Source organism: Pristiophorus japonicus, unplaced genomic scaffold (genome assembly GCF_044704955.1).
Source record: "Pristiophorus japonicus isolate sPriJap1 unplaced genomic scaffold, sPriJap1.hap1 HAP1_SCAFFOLD_709, whole genome shotgun sequence".
NCBI lineage: Eukaryota > Metazoa > Chordata > Chondrichthyes > Pristiophoridae > Pristiophorus > Pristiophorus japonicus.
Window position 1 is genome coordinate 116,123 of NW_027254623.1, and position 27,089 is coordinate 143,211.

Sequence of the window (27,089 nt, forward strand, 5' to 3'; positions counted from 1 at the left end):
GTGGAAGATGCCTGTGCGTGGATTTCTTTTAACGTATGGAGACCGTTGCACACCAGCCACCACACGGGCTTGACAGAGCTAGGTCTTGGTCCAGTGGCAAGGATTAACCAAAACGACTGGAGACCAGCTCTGCTGCACGGACCTAATGCGCACGTATATCGCAGTGTGGACGGCCCGTGCTGCCCCTGGGCTCTCGCCTCTTCTGGTCCCCAAACTCACACCTCTCCTAGGTCCCGATCATGTCCCTCTACAATCTCTCGCCGCTCCTTCGCCCTGACCGCACCGCTCCACCACACGGACTGCAGCGGTTCAAGAAAGTGGCTCACGACCATCTTCTCAAGGGCAATTAGAGATGGGTAATAAATGCTGGCCTTGCCAGCGAAGCCCACATCCCATGAACGAATTAAAACAAAAGTCATCTTCTCTTTTCAAGAGGAAGAGACCCAGCCTGTTCATCCTTTCCTAATAGGCATAACCTCGCATTTCTGGTATCATAATTGTAAACCTAATTTCCACCCTCGCCAATGCCTCTATATCCTTTTTATAATATGGAGATCACAATTGTACACAGTACTCCAAATGTGGTCTAACCGAGGTTCGATACAAGTTCAACATAACTTAGCTACTTTTTAATTCAATCCCCCTGGAAATAAACCCGAGTGCTTGGTTTGCTCTTTTTAACGGCCTTATTAACCTACGTTGCTACTTTGGTGATTTTTGCATTTGTATTCCGAGATCACTTTGCTCTTCTGCCCCATTTAGATTCTGGTTTTCCAACTAATATGTGACCTCCTTATTTCTGTTACCAAAATGCAATATCTCACATTTATCAGTGTTGAAATTCATTATATGCCAATTCTGCAAATATATTAATGTAATAAGACATGTAGTACAGCAGGGATTAGATACAGAGTAAAGCTCCCTCCACATTGACCCTTCAAACACTCCCAGGGCATAGACAACACGGGTTAGTGACAGAGTAATGCTCCCTCTGTACTGTCCCATCAAACATTCCCAGGTCATATTTAGCACGGGCAAGGTACAGAGTTAAGTTCCCTCTACATATATATATATATATATATATATATATAGTAAAGCTCCCTCTATACTCCCCATCAAACACTCCCAGGCCAACTACAGCCTGGTTTAGATACAGAGTAAATCTCCTTCTCCACCCTCCCAGGGCAGTTTCCAGTGGGCTTCCGCAGGGCTCAGTACTTGGTCCCTTGCTTTTTGTGATATATATATAATCAATGATTTGGACTTGAATATAAGAGGTATTATTAAGAAGTTTGCAGATGATACAAAAATTGGCCCTGTGCTTGATAATGAAGAAGCAGTAGACTGCAGGAAGGTATCAATGGACTGGTCAGGTGGGCAGAACAATGCCAAATGGAACTCAATCCGGAGAGATGTGAGGTAATGCATTTGGGGAGGGCTAATAAGGAAATGGAATACACAATAAATGGTAGGACACTGAGAAGTGTAGAGGGACAAAGCGGGGTGGTTAAGAAGACATACAGGATACTTGCCTTTATTAGCCGAGGCATAGAATAGAAGAGTAGGGAGATTATGCTTGAACTGTATAAAAAACTACTTAGGCCACAGTTAGAGTACTGCGTGCAGTTCTGGTCACCACAGTACAGGAAAGATGTGACTGCCCCAGAGAGGTTAGAGGAAATTTACGAGGATGATGCCTGGACTGGAGAATTTTAGCTATGAGGAAAGATTGGATAGGCTGGGGTTGTTTTCTTTGGAACAGAGGAGGCTTAGGAGACCTAATTGAGGTGTATAAAATTATGAGGGTCCTAGATAGAGCAGATAGGAAGGACCTATTTCCCTCAGCAGAGGGTTGAATAACCATGGGGCATAGATTTCAAGTAAGTGGTAGGAGGTTTAGAGGGGATTTGAGGAGAAATATTTTCACCAAGGTTGGTGGGGGTCTGAAACTCACTGCCTGAAAGGGTGGTCGAGGCAGAAACCCTCATAGCATTTATAAAATTACTTGGATATGCACTTGAAGTGTCGTAACCTACAAGGCTACGATCCAAGAGCTGGAAAGTGGGATCAGGCTGGAAAGCTCTTTGTCAGCAAGCACGGACATGATGGGCCGAATGGCCCTCTTCTGTGCTGTAAATTTCTATGATTCTCTGATCGCAAGGCTAGGAGAGGCACTCTTGAAGGTATGGGGAGCTCGGACTTGCCCGTGGGAGTAACAGACGGCAAGAGAACTCAAATAATCCCGAGCAATGCGGTGTTAGTTGTGGCTCAGTGGTAGTCTCTGAGTCAGTAGGTTGTGGGTTCAAGTCCACCCCCAGAGCATGGAGCATAAAATCATTCCAATGCAGTGCAGAGGGAGCGCTGCACTGTCGGGGGTGCCTTCTTTCACATGAGACCCCATAAAAGCAGAAGAAATAGGAGCAGGAGTAGGCCATTTGGCCCCTCGAGTCTGCTCCGTCATTCAATAAGATGGCTGATCTGATCTGATCTTGCCTTCAACTCCACTTCCCTGCTCGCTCCTCATAACCCTCGACTCCCTTATCGTTCAAAAATCTGTCTATCTCCACCTTAAATATATTTAATGACCCAGCTTCCACAGCTCTCTGGGGCAGAGAATTCCAAAGGTTCATGGTCCTCAGAGAAGAAATTCCTCCTCATCTCCATTTTAAATAGGCGACCCCTTATTCTGAAACTATGCCCCCTAGTTTTAAATTCCTCCACAGGGGAGAGCATCCTCTCTGCGTCTACCCTGTCAAGCCCCCTCAGAATCTTATATGTTTCAATAAGATCACCTCTCATTCTAAACTCCAATGAATATAGGCCCAAACTGCTCAACCTTTCTTCATAAGACAACTCTTTCATCTCAGGAATCAACCTCGTGAACCTTCTCTGAACTGCCCCCAATGCAAGTATATCCCTCCTTAAATAAGGAGACCAAAACTGTACGCAGTACTCCAGGTGTGGTCTCACCAACAGTGTAGTTGTAGCAGGACTTCCCTACTTTTATACGCATCCCCCTTGCAATAAAGGCCAACATTCCATTTGCCTTCTTAATTACGCTGTACCTGCATGCTAACTTTTTGTGCATCATGTACAAGGACCGCAGATTCCTCGGTGTTGCAGCATTTTCTAATCTCTCCCCATTTAAATAATAATTTGCTTTTTTATTTTTCCTACCAAAGTGGATTACCTCACATTTTCCCACATTATACTCCATCTGCCAAACTTTTGCCCACTCACTAAGCTGATCTATATCCCTTTGTAGATTATTTGAGTTTTCCTCACAACTTGCTTTCCCACTTATCTTTGTATCATCAGCAAGTTTAGCTACATTCACTCGATCCCTTCATCCAAGTCATTAATATAGATTGTAAATAGTTGAGGCCCCAGCACTGATCCCTGTGGAGGCACCCCACTAGTTACAGTTTGCCAGCCTGAAAATGACCCATTTATCCCTACTCTCTGTTTTCTGTTAGTTAGCCAATCCTCTATCCATGCTAATATATTACCCCCAATCCCGTGAGCTCTTCTCTTGCGCAGTAACCTTTTATGTGGCATCTTATCGAATGCCTTCTGGAAATCCAAATACATGACATCTACTGGTTCCCCTTTATCCACCCTGTTCATTACATCCTCAAAGAACGCCATCAAATTTGTCAAACATGATTTCCCTTTCATAAAACCATGCTGACTCTGCTTGACTGCATTATGATTTTCTAAATAATGGACTCCAGCATTTTCCCAATAACATGTTAGTCTAACTGGTCTGCAGTTTCCCGCTTTCTGTCTCCCTCCATTCTTAAATAGGGGAATTACATCTGCTGGGATCTCTCCAGAATCCAGGGATTTTTGGTAGATTACAACCAATGTGGCCACCATCTCTGCAGCCATTTCTTTTAAGACCCGAGGATGCAGGCTATTAGGACCAGGGGACTTGTCCACCTTTAGTCCCATTAGTTTGCCTAGTACCTTTTCTCCCTAGCAATAGTGATTGTTTTAAGTTCTCCCCTCCCAATAGCCCCTTGATTATCAATTATTGGGATGCTTTCAGTGTCTTCTGCAGTGAAGACCGATACAAAATATTTATTCAAATTCTCTGCCATTTCCTTGTTTCCCATTATTAATTCCCCAGTCTCCTCTTCTAAGGGACCAACTTAGCTACTCGCTTCCTTTTTATATACCTGTAGAAGCTTGTACTGTCTGTTTTTATATTTCTTGCTAGTTTATTCTCAATTTATTCCCTTTTTTTTCGTCGTCCTTTGCTATTTTCTAAAAAGTTCCCAATCTTCTGGCCTTCATTAATCTTCACAACATTGTATGCCTTTGTTTTCAATTTGATACCACCCTTTACTTCTTAGTTAGCCATGGATGGTTCATCCTTCTTAGAGTCTTTCTTTCTCATTGGAATATATCTTTGCTGAGTTATGAAATATCTCCTTAAATATCTGCCACTCCTTATCTACTGTCTTACCCTTCCTTTGTAATTGCCTTTATTTTTCAGGACACTATTTTGAGACCCAAGTTTCTCACCCTCAAACCGAATTTGGAATTCTACCATACTATAATCACTCTTCCCAAGAGGATCCTTTACTATGAGATCATGAATTAATCCCAGTCTCATTACACATTACCAATTCTAAAATAGTCTGCTCCCTGGTTGGTTCCACAGCGCATTGTTCTAAGAAAACATCCCGAATACACTCTATGAACTTTTCCTCAAGGCTACCTAATCTTTATTTTGATATATCCAATCAATATAAAGATTTAAATCGTCTATGCTTATTGCAGTACCTTTCTTATAAGCCTCCATTATTTCTTGATTTAGATGCTGTCCTGCAGTGTAGCTATTGATAGGGAGCCCATAGACTACTCCCACCAGTGACTTCTTTCCCTTATTATTTCTTATCTCCACCCAAACTGATTCTACATCTTGATCTTCTGAGAATCAGAACCATCTGACCTCTCAAGTGGGCATAAAAGATTCCATGACGTTATTTCGAAGAAATCTCTCTGGTGTCCTGGCTAACATTTATCCCTCAACCAACATCACTAAAACAGAGGCCGTGAATGGCACTTTATAAATACAAAAGGAGAAAAGGAACAGTCGGTAACAGGACATCAATTAGTCTCCTCTTGGAGAAATCAAGGAATCGACTCACTGTATGTAGGAAACAAAGCTGATTTATTTCATCGTTGTTTGACAGAGGGTGCAGAAAAGATTTACAAGAATGATTCCAGGGATGAGGGACTTCAGTTACATGGATAGACTGGTGAAGCTGGGGTTGTTCTTCTTAGAACAGAGAAGTTTGAGAGGAGATTTGATGGAGGTGCTCTAAAATCATGAGGGGTCTGGACAGAGTAGAGAGAAAATATTCCCATTGGCGGAAGGATTGAGAACCAGAGGACACAGATTCAAGGTGATTGGCAAAAGAACCAAAGGCGACATGAGAAAAAACTTTTCTTTAAGCAGCGAGTGGTTAGGATGTGGAATGCACTGCCTGAAAGGGTGGTGGAGGCAGATTCAATCGTGGCTTTCAAAAAGGGAAGTGGATAAGTACCGGAAATAAAACATTTGCAGGGCCACGGGGAAAGGGCGGGGAGTGGGACTTGCAGAGAGCCGGCACGGGCTCGACGGTCCGAAAGGCCTCCTTCTGTGCTGTAACTATTCTATGATTCTATGATATCCAGAAAATTAAACTCCAGCCCAGTTAGAGGGATTAATTACACCAGCAGCAACAAACTCCAACTGTCCGAGTGAACATGGTTCAGTCCTGGATGTGATTAACGGCAACAATAAAAGCAGAATCCAACCCCTGCAGTCACTTGTGAACTCGCTGGTGTGACTGAAGGTTGGATAAACGAGTGAAGCCCTTCCCACACTCGGAGCAGATGAATGGCCTCTCCCCAGTGTGAATGCGTTGGTGTGTCAGCAGGTTGGAAGAAAGAGTGAAGCCCTTCCCACACTCGGAGCAGATGAACGGCCTCTCCCCAGTGTGAGTGCGTTGGTGTTTCATCAGATCATTTCTGCTTTTATAGCTCTTTTCACAGTCAGAACATTTAAACGGTCTCTTACTGGTGTGAACAAGTTGGTGTTCAGTGAGGTGGGATGAACGAGTGAATGCCTTCCCACACACAGAACAGGTAAAAGGTCTCTCCCCGGTATGAATACGCTGGTGAGCATGAAGATCGAATGAATTAGTGAATCCCTTTCCACACACAGAGCAGATGAACGGCCTCTCTCCTGTGTGAGCTCGCTGGTGACTCAGATGATGAGATGATTTAGCAAACCGTTTCCCACATACGGGACAGACGAACGGTCTCTCCCCAGTGTGAACTCGCTTGTGTTCAATGAGGTGTGAAGATGCAGTGAATTTCTTCCCACACACGGGACAGGTAAACGGCCTCTCCCCAGTGTGAACACGCTGGTGTCTCACCAGGCTGGATGAACAAGTGAATCCTTTCTCACACACGGAGCAGGTGAACGGTCTCTCCCCAGTGTGAATTCGCTTGTGTGCCAGCAGGCTGGATGAATAAGTGAATCCCTTCCCACACACAGTGCAGGTGAACGGCCTCTCCCCAGTGTGAACTCGCTGGTGTTCAGTGAGGTGGGATGAACGAGTGAATCCCTTCCCACACGCAGGGCAGGTGAACGGCCTCTCCCTGGTGTGACTGCGTCGATGAGTTTCCAGTGCAGAGGGGCAATTGAATCCCTTCCCACAGTCCCCACATTTCCATGGATTCTCCATGGTGCAGGTGTCCTTGTGTCTCTCCAGGTTTGACGATCAGTTGAAGCCTCGTCCACACACAGAACACGTGTACGGTTTCTCCCCGCTGTGAATGATGCAATGTTTTTTCAGGCTGTGTAACTGGTTGAAGCTCTTTCCACAATCAGGGCACTGGAACACTCTCACTCGGGTGTGTGTGTCTCGGTGCTTTTCCAGTCACATTGATGTTTGAAATCTTTTCCCACAGACAGAGCAGACAAACGTTTCTCCTTTCACATTCAAAGGCTGATGATATTCAAGTGAATCGAGTGACTCTGTCAGATCTTGATATGATTGGTTCGAGTTTCCCATCTGTAAATCCTCCTCTTCTAATATCCTGTAAAAGGTGTTTACGAAAGTCAGCACTGGAAGTGCAGGATAGAAATTGAGGACAGACAATCCTACTTTTTATGGAGCATTCTTTCGTCTCTTGTTCCCCAAAGCTGTAAATTCCCATCCCACACACTCTCCCTCCACCCTGTGGTGAAATCCAAACTCATCGCACCACCTCCATCATTTCTTTCTTCCATCTGCAGTTTTCTCACTCCCTCTTCTCTGGTTGGGTTCAGTTCTGCATCCCGTGTGTGCAGACTGAGAATAAATGAGGAAATGATTTTCTCTCGAGGTCACTGGGACCCTAAAGCCCCGCCTGCCCTCTGCTCCTGTACCAAGATGGCCACACAGACGCCCTGATCCTGTCCAAGAATTCAGCTAGTTACCCCGAGCGGTCGGGTCTATCATCGCAGGTCAAACATGGAGCCTGCGGGCTCATATTTGGGGCCTGAGGCCTACACCAGTATTTATGAAGCTGCCCAGCCCACCCAGGGGTCTAATTCCTCCGCTGAGCCCACAAGCTCCTACCAACTCGCAGAATGTCTCTTCCGCCTCAGACCACCTCCAACATTGGCACTGCGCCTGCTCAGAGCACAGCCCGGTCCCGTGCGCAGGGGGATTCTAGCTACAGAAGTAAACGTTGCAACATTTGGTAGTGAAATGGATTCATTCAGGATAGACAGCAGGGATTATTGCAGGAAATAACAAAGTGCAGCGAGAAAGGAAATGCAATGGATGTTGTGTAGATGGATTGTCAAAAGATGTTTGATAAGGTGCCGGATAGGAGGCTTGTTGATCAAATTAAGGCTCATGGTATTAAAGGGAGTGGGGTTGCGTGGAGAGGAAGTTGGGTAAAGGGCAGAAAACAGAGAGTAGTGGTTAATGGATGTTCTTCAGACTGGAGGGATGTAAACAGTGGTGTCCCCAGGGTCAGTGTTGGGACCATTGCTCTTAATATAGAGACAGGGTCTGGGCTAGGGTATAAGCACATAAGAATTAGAAGCAGGAGTAGGCCCTTTGTCCCCTCGAGCCTGCTCCACCATTCAATAAGATCATATTGATTCATCAATTGATCCACCGCTACGAAAAACAATAATAAGAATAAAACCGGACGGACCACTCGGCATCGACCTCCGCACCGGCTATGGACCCGACAATGGCCCACCCAGCCCAGTCTTTCTCACCAACATCTGGGGACTTGTGCCAAAATTGGGAGAGATGGCCCAGACTAGTCAAGCAACAGCCCGACATCGTTATACTCACAGAATTATACCTTTCAGCCAATGTCCTAGATTCCTCCATCACCTCCCTGGGTATGTCCTGTCCCACCGGTGGCGGTACAGTAGTATACAGTCGGGAGGGTGTGGCCCGGAGTCCTCAACACTGACTCAGGACCCCATGAGGTCTCGTGACTTCAGGTTAAGCATAGACAAGGAAACCTCCTGCTGATTACCACCTACTGCCCTCCTTCAGCTGATGAATCAGTACTCCTCCATGTTGAACACCACGTGGAAGAAGCACTGAGAGTAGCAAGCTGCACCGAATGTACTCTGGGTGGGGGACTTCAATGTCCATCAAGACTGGCTCGGTAGCACCACTACTGACCAGGTGGTGAGAGAAACAACACGAGGGAAAAAACCTACTTATGCCCATCCCTTCGGAAAGGGCGCGAGAGTGGGAGCAGTGGTAAGCCTACAAAGGGCGTGAGTCAGCCGAGCAGACAGCCGAATGAGCACCAAGTGACCTGGGAGGATAAGAAATAAAAAGATTCAAAGTGTGGCATCACAGGAAAGCAGGGAAGTGATTGGTTGGTCAGTTTTTCTCTCTTTTCTTGGCATTGGTTTAAATTAAGAGCTGGGATTAAAAATCTAAACTTTCAAAACGTGAAAACTTAACTAAATACATTCGAGATGGCAGGGCAGGCGATGTGTTACTGCTGCTGCATGTGGGAGCTGGTTGACCCCATTGAGGTCCACGGTGACCATATCTGCAGTAAGTGTTGGCTGCTCGAGGAACTTCAGCTCCACGTTGATGAGCTGGAGTCCGAGCTGCAGACACTGCGACACATCAGGGAGGGGGAGAGTTACCTGGACCCTGTGTTCCAGGAGGCAGTCACACCCCTTAGATTAATTAATTCAACTTTGGCCCATGGTCAGGGACAGGAGGGTGTGACTACGAGCGAGGCAGCTGTGGGGATGCAGGGGGTAGTGATGGAGGATCCTCAGCCCTTGCAATTGTCCAACAGGTACGAGATTCGTGCTCCCTGCTTGGACACAGGCAGGGACTGCAGGGAGGATGAACAAACTGACCACAGTGCCGTGGTACAGGAGGCCATTCAAGGGGGGTGGGGGGGGAGTAAAAAGAAATGCTGTAGTGGTAGGAAACAGTATAGTTTTCTGCAGCCATGAGCGGGAGTCCTGAAGGCTGTGATGCCTGCGCAGTTCCAAGGTTCAGGACATCTCCTCTGGGCTGGAGAGGAACTTGGAGTGGGAGGGGGAAGATCCAGTTGTCGTGGGCCACGTAGGTACCAATGACATAGGTAGAACAAAGAAAGAGGTTCTGCTGAGGGATTTTGAGCAGTTAGGGGCTAAATTAAAAAGCAGAACCCAGACAGCAATCTCTGGGTTACTACCCGAGCCACGTGCAAATGTGCATAGGGTAAATATGATCAGAGAGATGAATACGTGGCTCAAAGACCGGTGTGGGAGAAATGGGTTTCGATTCATGGGGCACTGGCACTGGCACCAGTACTGGGACAAGAGGGAGCTGCTCCGTTGGGACAGGCTTCACTTGAACCAGGCTTGTGCTTGTGTCCTGGCGAAGCGAATAACTAGGGCTGTAAAGAGGCCTTTAAACTAAATAGTGGGGGGGGGGGGTTGGGGGGTGGGAGGGTTCAGGTGAGCGTAAATTTAAAAAGTCAAAGAGCAAGGAGAAGGCAATAGAGCAGGGTAGCGGTGGGGGAAATGATAACCAGAGTGTAACAGGAAGGGACAGAATGTATAAAAATAAGAGTGGAACAGACCGTGGGGTCAAAGCAGCGAAAAATGGTAAAAAGACAAAATGAAAAGCTCTTTATCTGAATGCACGGAGCATTCGTAACAAGATAGAAGAGTTAACGGCACAATGAGTATGATCGGAAAGCTATTACAAAGACGTGGTTGCAAGGTGACCAAGGCTGGGAACTGAATATTCAGGGGTATTTGACAATTTGGAATGATAGACAAAGGAAAAGGAGGTGGGGTAACTCTGTTAATAAACGATGAGATCAGTGCAGTGATGAGAAATGATATTGGCTCAGAAGATCAAGATGTAGAATCAGTTTGGGTGGAGATAAGAAATAATAAGGGGAAGAAGTCACTGGTGGGTGTAGTCTATAGGCCCCCTAACAGTAGCTACACTGTTGGATGGAGTATAAATCAAGCAATAATCGATGCTTGTAAGAAAGGTACGGCAATAATCATGGGCGATTTTAATCTTCATATTCATTAGACAAATCAAATTGACCAACAGTTCATAGAGTGTTTCTGAGATGGTTTCCTTGAACAGTACGTTGCGGAACCAGCCATGGAGCAGGCTATCTTAGATCTGGTAGTGTAATGAGACAGGATTAATAAATGATCTCGTAGTTAAGGATCCTCTTGGAAAAAGTGAACATAACATGGTTGAATTTCAAATTCAGTTGGAGGGTGAGAACGTCAGATCTCAACCCAGTGTTCTGATTCTAAATAAAGGCGACTACAAAGGTATGAAAACAGAACTAGGAATGTTCACTGATGACTGCACAGTGTTCAGTTCCATTTGCAACTCCTCAGATAATGGAGCAGTCCATGCCTGCTTACAGCAAGACCTGGACAACATTCAGGCTTGGGCTGATAAGTGGCAAGTAACATTCGCGCCACACAAGTGCCAGGAAATGACTATCTCCAACAAGCGAGAGTCTAACCACCGCCCCATAACATTCAAAGGCATTACCCTCGCCGAATCCCCTCTTCTTCGGCGGTCCCTCGAATCGAGGATGACTTGCTTCAACGCCAAAAAGGGATGAGTTCAATGATTTCACAGGTGTTTCAATCAAGGCCCTAATATTGCAGGTCCCAAACTATATATTGAAGGGTGGAAGATGTCTGTGCGTGGATTTTTTTTTAAACATGTGGTGGCCGTTGCACACCAGCCACCACACGGGCTTGACAGAGCTTGGTCTTGGCCCAGTGGCAAGGGTTATCCAAGACGACTGGAGACCAGCTCTGCTGCACGGACCGAGCGCGCACACATATAGCAGTGTGGGCTGGCCCGTGCTGCCCCTGGACCCTCGACCCTTTTAGGTCCCAAACTCACGCCTCTCCTGGGCCCCGGTCACTTCCTTCGACAAACTCTTGCTCCTTCACCCCTCTTGCTGTGCCTGCCCGCACTGCAATGAGCGACCTGACTTCGCAGCCAACGCCATGTACAGTTGTAGCAGGACTTCTCTACTTTTATACTCCATCCCCCTTGCAACAAAGGCCAACATTCCATTTGCCTTCCAAATTAATTGCTGTACCTGAATGCTAACTTTTTGTGTTTCATGTTACAAGGACCCACAGATCCCTCTGTACTACTGCATTTTGTAATCACTCCCCATTTAAATAATAATTTCCTGTTTTATTTTTCCTACCAAATTGGATAACTTCATATTTTTTTAACATTATACTCCATCTGCCAATTTTTTGCCCACCTGTCTATATCCCTTTGTAGATTTTTTGAGTCCTCCTCACTACTTGCCCAGTTAGCACAGGTTCGGTACACGGTAAATCTCCGTCTACATTATCCCATCAAACACTTGCAGAGCAAGTACAACACGGGTTAGATACAGCGTAAAACTCCCTCTACATTGTCCCATCAAAGACTGCCAGGGCAGGTACAGTACGAGTTAGACACAAAGTAAAGCTCCCTCTACAATATCCTAGTAATTATTCACAGGGCAGGTACAGGACGGGCAGGAGCAGTGGTCTATAAAGGCCCAGCAGTGGTCCCAGGTCAGCGGTAGTTCGGGGAGGACCGAGCAGCAGCCTATAAAGGCCCAGCAGCGGTCCCAGGTCGGCAGCAGTTTGGGGAGGAGCAGTGGCCTATAAAGGCCCAGCGGAGGTCCCAGGTCGGCGGCAGTTCAGGGAGGAGCGAGCGAGGACCGAGCAGCGGCCTATAAAGGCCCAGCAGCGGTCCCAGGTTGGCAGCAGTTCGGGGAGGAGTGAGCAGCGACCTATAAAGGCCCAGCGGGGTCCCAGGTCAGCGGCAGTTCGGGGAGGAGCAGCGAGCTGCAGCTGCCGCAGGGTCAAAAGTAAGAAAGAAGTAAAAAGGAATCGTAGTGTGATGTCACAGCCAAGAGGGTAAGGGATTGGCTGGTTGATTGGTGAGTAGTTTTTCTTTTTCTTCATCTTTTTTCTTTTTCTGATCAGTCAGAAACCTTTGGCATTGTTACCAATTAAGTTAATCTAAGGGTTAAGCCCAGACCAGTGTCATGCTCCTCCTGGGCTATTTGGGAAATCAGGGACACGACAACTACATGTGCAGGAAGTGTATCCAGCTGCAGCTCCTGACAGACCGCATTGCGGCACTGGAGCTGCGCATGGATTCACTCTGGAGCATCCGCGATGCTGAGGATGTCGTGAATGGCAAGTTTAGTGAGTTGGACCACAGGTAAAGGTTACACAGCCAGGTAGGGAATGGGTGACCATCAGGCAGAGCAGTGGAAGGAAGGTAGTGCAGGGGTCCTCTGCGGTCATCTCCCTCCAAAACGGATACAGCACTTTGTGATAGAGTATTCAAACAGGCTCATTTAGACAGACTGTGAAAATTCACAGACCCCCCAAGTCAAGACTGCTACATGCAGTTCGGCATGTTGCATTAACTCATCAATCAACTTGACATTTTCGGACCTTGGGTAGCGAGCCAATTAAAAGACTTTCAATTGAGCCAATAAGGTCAAAGAAAGCGAGTTCTTTTCTGTAAATTGATCCAGGTATAAAATACAGCCATTTTGACCATGTGTCTCAGTAAGACAAAGAAACTGGCAATTAGCCAGCAGTTTGTTGCTCTCTGCCAAGATTAAAAAGTTAAAACTACCATCGGAGTTCGTATTTCATTGGAAATTAAGAGATCTAACAATTTTGGCGCTGCGAGCAGGATCGCTGAGGAAAGAAACTGAATTTTGGACATCGGACCTATATATTGAGGTAAGGACTCCTCTTTTTTTAAAAAAAAGTCCTCGGTCAAAAGTCTAAATTTGCCTCTCCTTCTATGCGATTCCGAAAACCTCCGGTTTGCGAACTCTCCGGTTGGTAGTCGGCTCGAGGTCCCATAGACGTCTAAACTTCGGCGGTGTGTTAGTTAATTAATCACCGACCTATTGATCGGCTAGCAGGCCTACAACTCGAGACCCCAGTAAAGAACTCAGTAAAGAAATGGCAGCAGGAGATAAGGGCAAAGAATTGCCTACAACTGTTAAAGGTGGGCAGGCACCACCTGAAGTTTCTTTAGATTTAATTCTTGAACAGTTGAAAGAATACATAGAGCAACAATTCAACTTATCTAAAACCTGTATTAAGATCGAACAAAAGTACGGAACCTCCAAAGGACAATGGTCCTTGGACGAGATTAAAAGGGTCTGGGGAAAAACGACCCATATGAAAAATAAAGAGCGAACTAGATGGTCCCTAGCGGTTATGGGACAGATTCGAAACTGGAATGAAATTATAATGCGTTCCCAACATGATCGAGAACTGACCAGTACAAAGGATCAATTGCAAGCAGTTTGTGCACAGCTGCGACAGAAAAAGCTTGAACTTGAAAAGCTGGAAGCGGAAGTTAAAGATCTTAAAGGTGAAATTAAAGAATGGAAAAAATCATTAGGTCAAGAGACAGTAATAGGAAAAGGAAAATGTATTGATCAATTCCCAGGGTACCCATGTTTGGATAAATTAAAAGCGCAAACCCGAAGACACGACCGAGGAATAGATACGGTTTCTGAATCCTCCGACAATACAGTGTCGGAGGATGATGAAGAATTAGGGGTGCGCTTTGCCCCATTTAAAAAAAGACGAGTTGTAGTCAAATCAGAAGAGACTGCGGATGAGGGCGGAACCAAAAAAACAAAGAGAAGGGTGTACGAAGAATACTTAGTTCATGATCCGGCAGACCCAGAGAAAATTGATAAATGGTCCAAGGAATTGCCCAATCCAAAGAAAGGGGGAGTAAAAACGTGGGACCAATTGGACCGCTTAAGAAATATATATCAACTTCATCCCTGGGACGGAGTGCAAATTTTGACCATAATGGTGCCAAAAACACAGGGAAGAAAATTGCACGACAAGGTAGATGAAGCTTTGGGGCAGAATGAGCAAGAATTAGATGCAGGATGGGAGACGATTAAACACTGGCTGCAAGCCTTCAGTCCAGCTAAGACAGACTGGGGAAAAATTGCAGCCTGCCAACAGAAAGGAACAGAGGAGGTCCTGGAGTATGACGAGCGGTTTAGATGCACGTGGCTAGAACATTCGGGTATGAATAATACGGATGAGGAAATGGATGAACAAGCGTTTGGACCCCTGAAAGCAGCTTTCGTGGCAGGTCTAAAGCCAGAACTGTCCAAAATGCTTAAGGTAGTGTTACCGGACTGGGAAGGTAGAGGAACTACCTTTGCAGCATTGGTGGATCGATGTAACCAATTAGATCGGGATATGGGAGCTGAAGTCCGAGCTGCACAGGCTATGGGATGGAAATCCCAGGATTCCGATAAACAGTTATGAGGAAAATTACCCTGAAAATGTCATTATTGTGGGAAAGAAGGTCATTGGGCCAAGACGTGCAGGGCAAAACAGAAAGGTCGTGGCTGGGGAAGAGGTCGCAGCCAGGGATACAATTCAGCCAACAAGCCAGGCTTGTCACAAGATAACGACCTCATAGAAGCATTTAAGCGACTGACAATACAACAACAGAAGGAGTTACTTGGGATAGCAAAAAACGATTAGAGCCCACCCTGGCCCCCCTCCTCGCACTAATACAACAGAGAGGAGATGGGATATATATAACTGTGAGGGTGGGCGATAAGGATGTGGACTGTCTTTTAGACAGAGGGGCGGAATTAACATGCTTACCCCAACAATATGTAGACGATATCCTGCTAGCTTCAAACACGGAAGTACAGCATGAACAAGATTTACGAGCTTTGCTGGATCACCTTCGGCTGAAAGGACATAAAGCCAGCATCGACAAAGCACAAATCACAAAGGAGGATAACCATGGCCCCAGGCACTACCAATAGTGCTATGTAGCATTAGGGCAACCCCGAACAGAACTACAGGTCTAAGCCCATTTGAAATTATAACAGGAAGACCCATGCCGCTGCCAGGAACCAACGATTTATGGAAAGCTGATGTTCACTTAATGAGTGACACTTTGTTATCATACTGTCAGAACTTAACCAATGCTATTAGTTCCGTTTCCAGACAGGTATCGGCAGCTTGGGGTAATCCACCCGAAGGAGGACACGACATCATCCCGGGAGTCTTGGTGTATGTGAAAAAGTTGCATAAAAAACCTTTGGGTGCCAAGTGGGAGGGACCTTATCAAGTGTTATTGACCACCCAGGCAGCTGTTAAAGTCCAAGGAAAGAAAGCCTGGATCCGTTAAACGAGCACCCGTAACTGAAGCTGAAATCTAATTATTGATTGTAGGTATTATAGGCATAGGCCTACTTCTTACTAGCCGACCCTCTGCACCAAAGGGAAATAGTAGGGTAGCAAGGGAATTACATGTAAATACCTTTTTATATACGTCATACATTTATGCCAAACAAGGTAACATTTCTAGTTGTTGGGTGTGTGCACATATTCCTATTCACTCAAAGGGAGGGATTCCCTTGAGGCCAGTTCCCTTGAATATCTCGGAAATGGCTGAGTGGATAATTAATTAAAATAAAACAGGCAATGCGTTTCAGGATACGGAAAACTGGGCACGTAAATGGAAGTCAGCAGGTTACAATCTGACTACCTTTGAAGGGGGGTACCAACCGTGCTACAATAATTCCAAACGGCCCCCATTTTTTGTTATCACTAATACAACGGGACTAGGAAGACCGGGGAAATCGGTCTGTCTGATTAGAAACATCAAAGGAGGCCAAAATATGGGGTATAGTAACTGCTCCCAGAATTATAATATAATCAAGCCACGGAACCGTCCAAACTGGGCCGATGTGGGAATTTTTAACGTAACGGGGATTCTGAATAAAACAAATGGAAAAGCCTGGACAGGCCCCGGAGTGTTGCTGACAAAGAAACAGCTAACATTCATTGCATATAATGGCACCTATTGGGTGTGTGGCCATAGGCCTACCCTTGGCTGCCCCAGAATTGGATGGGATCCTGCTATTTAGCCTACATTGTGCCTTATATGTATCATATAAAGTTACTGTCGGAACATTTACACCGTCCTAAGAGAGCTATCACAGAAACAGAGAGGTTCTTTGCCATCCTGATCCCTGGGTATGGGACCGCCAAACTGGCAAGGGAATCCATTAACATGGCATCCGTTGTGGAACGAGTAGCCAATGATACCTCGGAGGCCCTAGTTAAAATCAATGTAGAAATGGTAGCAATCCGCACAGTAGCCCTACAGAATAGACTGGCCCTTGATTACATCCTGGCTGAAAAGGGAGGTACTTGCACCCTACTCGGAACTGAGTGTTGCACATATATCCCAGATAGCTCCGAAGAAATTACCCACTTAGCGGAGCATATCCAATAGGAGGTAGAAAAACTTAAGCAACCCCCATCATTCACTTTGTGGAGTGGAGCCACTGAATGGCTAGGTTCAATAGGAACTTCATTGGTGGAAGGTTTAATTCTATTTGTTGTAATTGTTTTACTTTTATATTGTTTGTTTATGTTGATTAAATGTTGTTGCGCCAGGCGGCTGTAGCTGCTGTCCCGCAGGTAAGACACCTTGAAGGTCCCAGCAGACCATCTGTATGTGGCACAGGAGTATGTTATGCTTAAGGAAAGGTTGTTTACTGGTTGAATTAAAATATTGATTTGGATTAAATTGGAATAAGGTTAATTAACCTATTAAAACCAGACTTCCATTGTGGCCACGATGGAACTCGGGTTGGTGTAAATTTGTGTGGAAGCTACTAATCCGGACATGTGGCGAAACACATCAACAAATTTTAGAAGGAAACTCTATTAACATGTATGAAATTATTTTGTAGAATGTTTAACCAGTGATACCTGATGTTTTATGATTCAGTTTGTGAAAGAATCAAAGGGGGGATTGATAGAGTATTCAAACAGGCTCATTAAGACAGACTGTGAAAATTCACAGACCTCCAAGTCAAGGCTGCTACGCAGTTCGGCATGTTGCATTAACTCATCAATCAACTTGACATTTTCGGACCTTGGGTAGCGAGCTAATTAAAACGTTAAAAGACTTTCGATTGAGCCAATAAGGTCAAAGAAGGCGAGTTCTTTTCTGTAAATTGATCCAGGTATAAAATACAGCCATTTTGACCATGTGTCTCAGTAAGACAAAGAAACTGGCAATCAGCCAGCAGTTTGTTGCTCTCTGCTAAGATTAAAAAGTTAAAACTACCATCGGAGTTCGTATTTCATTGGAAATTAAGAGATCTAACACTTTGGGTACTGTTGGGGGAGATGACTCATCAGGGGAAGGCAGCAGCAGCCAAGTCCATGGCACCAGGGCTGGCTCTGCTGCACAGGAGGGCAGAAAAAGAGTGGGGGAGCTATAGTGATAGGGTATTCGATTGTAAGGGGTATAGATAGGTGTTTTTGCGGCCACAAACGAGATTCCAGATGGTATTTTGCCTCCCTAGTGCAAGGGTCAAGGATGTCTTGGAGCGGCTGCAGCGCATTCTGGAGGGGGAGGGTGAACAGCCAGCTGCCGTGGTACATATAGGCATCAACGATATAGCTAAAAAACGGGATGAGGTCCTACAAGCTGAATTTAGGGAGCTAGGAGTTAAATTAAAAAGTAGGATCTCAAAAGTAGTAATCTCAGGATTGCTACCAGTGCCACGTGCTAGTCAAGAGTAGGAATTTCAGGATAGCTCAGATGAATACGTGGCTTGAGGAATGGTGCAAGGGGGAGAGATTCAAATTCCTGGGACATTGGAACCGGTTCTGGGGGAGGTGGGACCAGTACAAACTGGGCGTTTTGCAACTGGCCAGGAACAAAACCGATGTCCTCTGTGGAGTGTTTGCTAATACCGTTGGGGAGGGTTTAAACTAAAATGGCAGGGGGATGGGAATCTATGCAGGGAGACAGAGGGAAGGAAAAAGGGGGCAGAAGCAAAAAGTAGGAAGGAGAAAAGCAAGAGTGGAGGGCAGAGAAATCGAGGGCAAAACTCAAAAAGGGCCACATTACAACATAATTTAAAAAGGACAAAGAGTGTTAAAAAAACAAGCGTGAAGGCTTTGAGTCTCAAAGCGAGGAGCATTCGTAATAAGGTGGATGAACTGACTGCGCAGATAGCTGTTAACGGGTATGATGCAATTGGGATTACGGAGACATGGCTCCAAAGTAACCAAGGTTGGGAACTGAACATCCAGAGGAATTCAATATTCAGGAAGGACGGACAGGAAGGAAAAGGAGGTGGGATAGCGTTACTGGTTAAAGAGGAGATTAACGCAACAGCAAGGAAGGACATTAGCGTGAATGATGTGGAATCTATATGGGTAGAGCTGCGAAATACCAAAGGGCAGAAAACGTTAGTGGGAGTTGTGTACAGACCACCAAACAGTAGTAGGGAGATTGGGGATGGCATCAAACAGGAAATTAGGGACTGCAATAAGGGTACAGCAGTTATCATGGGTGACTTTAATCTACATATTGATTGGGCTAACCAAACTGGTAGCAATACGATGGAGGAGGCTTTCCTGGAGTGTATTAGGGATGGTTTTCGAGACCAATATGTCGAGGAACCAACTAGAGAGCAGGCCATCCTAGACTGGGTCTTGTGTAACGAGAGAGGATTAATTAGCAATCTTGACGTGTGGGGCCCGTTGGGGAAGAGTGACCATAATATGGTAGAATTCTTCATTAAGATGGAGAGTGACACAATTAATTCAAAGACTAGGGTCCTGAACCTAAAGAAAAGAAACTTCAACGGTATGAGACGTGAATTGGCTAGGATAGACTAGAGAATGACACTTAATATGGCAGGGGGATGGGAACCTATGCAGGGAGACAGAGGGAAGCAGAATGGGGGCAGAAGCAAAAGATAGAAAGAAGAAAAGTAAAAGTGGAGGGCCACATTGCAGCAAAATTCTAAAGGGGCAAAGTGTGTTAAAAAGACAAGCCTGAAGGCTCTGTGCCTCAATGCGAGGAGTATTCGTAATAAGGTGGACGAATTAACTGCACAGGCAGCAATTAATGAATATGATATAATTGGCATCACGGAGACATGGCTCCAGGGTGACCAAGGCTGGGAACTCAACAACCAGAGGTATTCAACATTCAGGAAGGATAGACAGAAAGGAAAAGGAGGTGGGATAGCGTTGCTGGTTAAAGAGGAAATTAACGCAATAGTAAGGAAGGACATTAGCTTGGATGATGTGGAATCTGTATGGGTGGAGCTGCGGAATACCAAAGGGCAGAAAACGCTAGTGGGAGTTGTGTATAGACCACCAAACAGTAGAAGTGAGGTTGGGGACAGCATCAAACAAGAAATTATGGAAGCATGCAATAAAGGTACAGCAGTTACCATGGGCAAGTTTAATCTACATGGAGATTGGACTTACCAAACTGGTAGCAATGCGGTGGAGAAGGATTTCCTGGAGTGTATTAGGGATGCTTTTCTAGACCAATATGTTGAGGAACCATCTAGAGGGCTGGCCATCCTAGACTGGATGATGTGTAATGAGAAAGGACTAATTAGCAATCCTGTTGTGCGAGGCCCCTTGGGGAAGAGTGACCATAATATGGTAGAATTCTTTATTAAGATGGAGTGACACAGTTAATTCAGAGACTAGAGTCTTGAACTTAAGGAAAGTTAACTTCGATGGTATGAGACGTAAATTGGCTAGAATAGACTGACAAATGATGCTTAAAGGGTTGACGGTGGATAAGCAATGGCAAACATTTAAAGATCACATGGATGAACTTCAACAATTGTACATCTCTATCTGGAGTAAAAATAAAACAGGGAAGGTGGCTCAACCATGGCGAACAAGGGAAATTAAGGATAGTGTTAAAACCAAGCAAGAGGCATATAAATTGGCCAGAAAAAGCAGCAAACCTGAGGACTGGGAGAAATTTAGAATTCAGCAGAGGATGACAAAAGGTTTAATTAGGAGGGGGAAAATAGAGTATCAGAGGAAGCTTGCCAAGAACATAAAAACTGACTGCAAAAGCTTCTGTAGATATATGAAGAGAAAAAGATTAGTGAAGACAAACGTAGCTCCCTCGCAGTCAGATTCAGGTGAATTTATAATGGGGAACAAAGAAATAGCAGACCAGTTGAACAAATACTTTGGTTCTGTCTTCACAAATGAAGACACAAATAACCTTCCGGAAATGCAAGGGGACCGAGAGTCTCATGGGAAGAGGAACCGAAGGAAATCCTTATTAGGCGGGAAATTGTGTGAGGGAAATTGATGGGATTGAAGGTCGATAAATCCCCGGGGCCTGATAGTCTGCATCCCAGAGTATTTAAATAAGTGGCCATAGAAATAGTGGATGCATTGATGATCATTTTCTAACAGTCTATCGACTGTGGATCAGTTCCTATGGACTGGAGGATAACTAATGTAACACCACTGTTTAAAAAAGGAGGAAGAGAAAAAAACGGGTAATTATAGACCGATTAGCCTGACATCAGTAGTGGGGAAAACGTTGCAATCAATCATTAAAGATGAAATAGCAGCGCATTTGGAAAGCAGTGACAGGATCGGTCCAAGTCAGCATGGATTTATGAAAGAGAAATCATGCTTGACAAATCTTCTGGAATTTTTTGAAGATGTAACTAGTAGAGTGGACAATGGAGAACCAGTGGATGTGGTGTATTTGGACTTTCAAAAGGCTTTTGACAAGGTCCCACACAAGAGATTAGTGTGCAAAATTAAAGCTCATGGTATTGGGGGTAATGTACTGAAGTGGATGGAGAACTCGTTGGCAGACAGGAAGCAGAGAGTCGGGATAAATGGGTCCTTTTCAGAATGGCAGTGACTAGTGGGGTGCCGCAGGGCTCAGTGCTGGGACCCCAGCTATTTACAATATACATTAATGATTTAGATGAAGGAATTGAGTGTTATATCTCCAAGTTTGCAGATGACACTAAGCTGGGTGCCTGTGTGAGCTGTGAGGAGGACGCTAAGAGGCTGCAGGGTGACTTGGATAAGTTAGGTGAGTGGGCAAATGCATGGCAGATGCAGTATAATGTGGATAAATGTGAGGTTATCTACTTTGGGGGCAAAAACAGGAAGGCAGATTATTATCTGGTGACAGTTTTGAAAAAAGGGGAGGTGCAAAGAGACCTGGGTGTCATGGTGCATCAGTCATTGAAGGTAGGCATGCAGGTACAGCAGGCAGTAAAGAAAGCAAATAGCATGCTGGCCTTCATAGCGAGGGGATTCGAATATAGGAGCAGGGACGTTTTACTGCAGTTGTACAGAGCCTTGGTGAGACCACACCTTGAGTATTGTGTGCAGTTTTGGTCTCCTGTTCTGAGGAAGGACGTGCTTGTTATTGAGGGAGTGCAGCGAAGGTTCACCAGACTGATTCCCAGGATGGCAGGACTGACATAGGAGGAAAGACTGGATCGGCTAGGCTTATACTCACTGGAATTTAGAAGAATGAGAGGGGATCTCATAGAAACTTATAAAATTCTGATGGGACTGGACAGGTTAGATACAGGTAGAATGTTCCCGATGTTGGGGACGTCCAGAACCAGGGATCACAGTCTAAAGATAAGGGGCTAGCCATATAGGACCGAGATGAGAAGTAACTTTTTCACCCAGAGAGTTGTGAACCTGTGGAATTCTCTGCCACAGAAAGTTGTTGAGTCCAGTTCGTTGGACATATTCAAAAGGGAGTTAGATGTGGCCCTTATGGCTAAAGGGATCAGGGAGTATGGAGAGAAGGCAGGGTGGGGTACTCAGGTTGCATGATCAGCCATGATCATATTGAATGGCGGTGCAGGCTCGAAGGGTCGAATGGCCTGCTCCTGCACCTATTTTTTATGTTTCTGTAAGAAAGAGTGTAAAGTTTCCTCTACTCTACCCCATCAAACACTTGCAGGGCAGGTACAGCAATGATTAGACACAGAGTAAAGCTCCATCTACACTATCCCACAAGATACACCCAGGGCAGTTACGACACTGGTTAGATACAGAGTAAAGCTACCTCTACACTGTCCCTTCAAACAATGCCAGGGCAGGTAGTGTACGGGTTAGATACAGAGAAAAGCTTCCCCTACAACAACCCATCAAACGCTCACAGGGCAGGGAGAGCATGGATCACATACAGAGCAAAGCTCCATCTGCAGTGTCCCATCAATCACTCACAAGGCAGGTACAGCACAGGTTATGCAGAGAGTAAAGCTCTCTCTACACTGTCCCATCAAACACTCCCAGGGCAGGTACAGCACGGGTTAGATAGAGGAAAGCTCCCTGTACAGTGCCCCATCAAACACTCTCAGGGCAGGTATAGCACCGGTTAGATACAGAGTAAACCTCACTCTACACTGTCCCATCAAAGACTGCGAGGGCAGGTACAGGGTGAGTTAGATACAGAATAAAATTCCCTCTACATTGCTCCGTCCAAAATTCCCAGGGCAGGTACAGCATGGGTTAGGCAGAGAGTGAAGCTCCCTCTACACTATCCCATCAAAAGCTCCCAGGGCACGTACAGCACAAGTTAGATAAACATGTAAATCTCAGTCTACCTTATCCGATCAAACACTCCCAGTGCAGGCACAGCACGGGTTTAGATACAGAGTAAATCTCCTTTATTACAACAGTGACTACAATCCAAAAGTACTTCATTGGCTGTAAAACGCTTTGAGAGGTCCGATGGTCTTGAAAAGCACTAAATAAATCCAAGTCTTTCTCTCTCGACATTGTCCCATCAGACACTGCCAGCCCATAATGAGCAAGGCTCAGGGAGGTTGGTTGCTAGGCACTGCAGTGATGTCATAAAGCAGGCCATTTAGCCCAGGTGGTCCTCTCCGTGTCCCTTTAAAGGTGGAGAGCTGGGACATCCTGTCTCAATACAAATCCCCCTGTTCATACTGAGAATCCCCGGGGAAGGCCCAAGGCCCTGAGTGTGGAACACAATCAAGGGGGAAAAGAGGAGGAGAGCTGGGATATCCTGTCTCAATACACATCCCCCTGTTCATACTGAGAATCCCCAGGGAAGGCCCAAGGCCCAGAGTGTGGAACACAACCAAGGGGGAAAGAGGAGGAGACATGGTACAGTGTGGGAGATGAGGGAGGAGTCTGCTCATTCCCAGGGGCAGATCAGACAAAGTGCTTTTGAGTGGTGGGTCCAGCAATGAAACTGAAACGAAACCGAAACGAAACCATAGGAATAAATAAAGATCCAATCCAAGGGAACAAGCAATGGGTCACTGGGCAGAAATCACAACCAGCCCAAAATTATTCAATGGGCAAGCATCGATTGCTTATTGTGGGAAGTTCCACACTTCAACCATCCATTGAGTGAAGAAGGGTTTCCTAACATCTCTCCTGAATGGCCTGGCTCTGATTTTAAGGTTATGTTCCCTCGTCCTAGACACCCCAAGCAGAATAACTTTCTCTCTATCTACCCAAGCAATTGCTTTCAAAATCCCACTAAATTCCCAGAGACTAGGTGGAGTATGGGTTAGATACAGAGTAAAGTTTCCTCTACACTGCTGCAGGGCAAACTTCAGTGTCCGCCTCGACCGTGCTGAGCAGCTTATCAATTAAAATTCAGCAGCAGTACGATCTGCCACTGCACTGAAAACTTTCCACCCGCAGCTCCTGATCAGCTTCAGGTTAAAGCTCCCTCTAAACTGTCCCATCAAGCACTCCCAGGGCAGGAACAGCACGAATTAGATACACAGTAAATCTGTGTCAGAGGAAACTGTACCCCAGTGACAGTCAGTGCCAGAGGAAACTGTACCCCAGTGAGAGTCAGTGCCAGAGGAAACTGTACCCCAGTGAGAGTCAGTGCCAGAGGAAACTGTACCCCAGTGAGAGTCAGTGCCAGAGGAAACTGAACCCCAGTGAGAGTCAGTGCCAGAGGAAACTGTACCCCAGTGAGAGTCAGTGCCAGAGGAAACTGTACCCCAGTGAGAGTCATTACAATTCGAAATATCTTCAGTTATCAGCAACAAATTGCTTTAATATGGTGCCTTAAATGTCGTAAAATGTCCCAAGGCACTTCACAGCACCTTATCAAACAAAAATTTGACACCCAATCATGTAAAGAAATATTAGCACAAGTGACTAAATGCTTGTTCAAAAGGATAGGTATTAAGGAGTATTGTAGAGACGTTTAGGGAGGGAATTCCAGAGCTTATGGCCTCAGCTGCTGAAGGTACGGCCACCAATATTGGAGGGATGAAAATTGGGGCTGCTCAAGAGGCCAGAATTGGAGGAATGGAAAGATCTCTGAGGGTTGTAGGGCTGGAGGAGGTTACAGCAATAGGGAGGGGCAAGGTCCTGGACGGATTTCAAAACAAGGATGAGCATTTTGAAATCGAGGCATTGATGGAGCAGGGGCCAATGTAGTTCAGCGAGCTCAGGGGTGATGGGTGAAAGGAAATTGGTACAAGTTGGGATGAGAGGGCTGAGGACAGATTGCGTAGAATAGGCCTATATTCTCTGGAGTTTAGAAGAATGGAAGGTGATATAATTGAAACATATAAAATTCTTAGAAGGATTGACAAGGGCTGGATAGTCTCGAACTTTATTAGGATAAGAGATCTGCCATTTAAAACTGAGATGTGATATTCTTCACTTTTGTGAGTCTTTGAAAATCTCTATCGAATAGAGATCTTACTGAATGGTGGAGCAGATGGGAGGGGCTATACGGCCTATGCTTGCTGCTATTTCTTGTGTTCTTGAATAAGGATACGGGCAGGAGTGTTTTTGATGAACTTAAATTTACGGAGAGTGCATGGTGTGAGGCCGATCAGAAAAGCACTGGAGTAGTCCAATGTGGTGGTAAAAGAGGCATGGATGAGGGTTTGAGCGGATGAGGGTTTGAGCAGATGAGCTGAGGAAAGGGTAGAGACCACTGGTGTTAGAGGTGGAAGTAAACGTACTTGGTGATTGAGGGAATACGGGTTCAGAAGCTCATCCCGAGGTCAAGTACAATGCCAATCAATAAATTGCAACTCTCCATATCTGTGTTTCAGTATATTAGAATACTACATACCTCGAGTGATCAATACTTCAATATTCGTAGTTATCAATATATTTACTTATAATTCTAAATGTTCATGAATGAATAATTGATTCTATCGGTGATAGGTCGTGCTGGTATTTCAGATTGGTCTGTGCATCGTGATCAGTGAATTGACAACGTGCTTCCGGTTCAATCTTTCCAATGGCTTTCTCACCAGATGGGAAATATTTGAACATTGAGATCTGATGGTGTCGGTGTGAGTTCAGTCCCACCTAATGTACAGAGACCGGTCCATCTGCTGGGCTCTGCCTCAAACTGGAGTCACCTCTTAGATCAAAGCTCTTTACTCTAAAACACACACAAGATTCACTGTGACTGTGTGTTGAGAGACAGAAACTGATCTCACTTCACATCCCATTGCACGGCCTCATGCTGGATAATTGTGCTCGGTGGTCACTCTCCCAGTCTCATTTCCTGCCTTACCTTGTAACCTGTGTGTACTGTCTACAGGACCGGTGTGTATCTGAGTAAATGGCACTTTCTCTTATCTTTCTCCCCAGTCGATCTATTGAAGCGCTTTCAATCAGAAGGGGCTCACTGGTTGGTGCTCTCAAAATCCTGTGCTGGTTCACCTGCTGTTGTTTCTCAGTCCACAATTCCTGTTTCCTTCCAGCTGTGGAACTTTCTCAATTACTCCGCCATTTACCGGGAGATCTAATTATGGCAGGGCAGAAAATTAGAAAAATATTAATGTTGTGAAGTGGAATGCAGTATGAAGTGTTTTTACAATGTTTCAGAAAAGTATATGTCCAGTATTTCTGTTTGATTTTGTCCTTTTCCTCAGATCTCTGTCCCGCTCATCTGGACTCTCAGAAAATCACCAGAATTCTCCCCGGGTTACACACTGTCTGATCTCACTGGGTCCATCCTTTCCGGGTTACACGCTGTCTGATCTCACTGGGCCCCCGGGTTACACACTGTCTGATCTCACTGGGCCCCCGGGGTTACACACTGTCTGATCCCACTGGGCCCCCGGGTTACACACTGTCTGATCTCACTGGGCCCCCGGGTTACAAACTGTCTGATCCCACTGGGCCCCCGGGTTACACACTGTCTGATCTCACCGGGCGCCTGGATTACACACTGTCTGATCTCACTGGACCCCCGGGTTACACACTGTCTGATCGCACTGGTCCCCCGGGTTACACACTGTCTGATCCCACTGGGCCCCCCGGGTTACACACTGTCTGATCCCACTGGGTCCCCCGGGGTTACACACTGTCTGATCTCACTGGTCCCCCGGGTTACACACTGTCTGATCTCACTGGGCCCCCGCACTGGGCCCCGGGTTACACACTGTCTGAGCTCACTCTATCTCCCGCATGTCCCCAAACCCTGAGTTCCGGGGCTGTGTTCAGTTCGGTATTTTCCCTCACAGACGAACCGCACCCTCCCCGCCCGCCGGCCGAACGCTCTGCCCCAGCCCCAGCCCCAGCCGCCCACCATCAGTCCGGTTCCCTGCGGCCCCCCGTTCCCCACATTGTCCAACCGCTGGTTACAGCAAACTGCGCCGCATCCGGGGACTGGGGGTGTGGAGGCACCGAGCATGCGCAC

The 27,089-nt window shown here is 45.9% G+C and overlaps 1 protein-coding gene across 4 annotated transcripts; it reads right to left on the bottom strand.

Moving 5' to 3' along the window:
* Window positions 1-5,163: 5,163 nt before the first annotated feature.
* Window positions 5,164-27,089, bottom strand: LOC139256311 (zinc finger protein 436-like). Of its 4 annotated transcripts, XM_070874190.1 has the most exons (4): window positions 26,979-27,089; window positions 25,959-26,189; window positions 19,883-19,986; window positions 5,164-7,101 (listed from the first exon to the last, which is right to left on the bottom strand). In XM_070874190.1, the coding sequence occupies exon 4, from the start codon at window positions 6,744-6,746 to the stop codon at window positions 5,820-5,822; it is 927 nt and encodes a 308-aa protein (XP_070730291.1). In that variant the 5' UTR covers window positions 6,747-7,101; window positions 19,883-19,986; window positions 25,959-26,189; window positions 26,979-27,089; the 3' UTR covers window positions 5,164-5,819. The 4 variants fall into 4 exon arrangements, with proteins under 4 accessions (XP_070730291.1, XP_070730290.1, XP_070730292.1 ...); XM_070874189.1 differs by lacking the exon at window positions 19,883-19,986 and having other exon boundaries at window positions 26,979-27,088; XM_070874191.1 differs by lacking the exons at window positions 19,883-19,986; window positions 25,959-26,189; window positions 26,979-27,089 and adding an exon at window positions 25,506-25,952.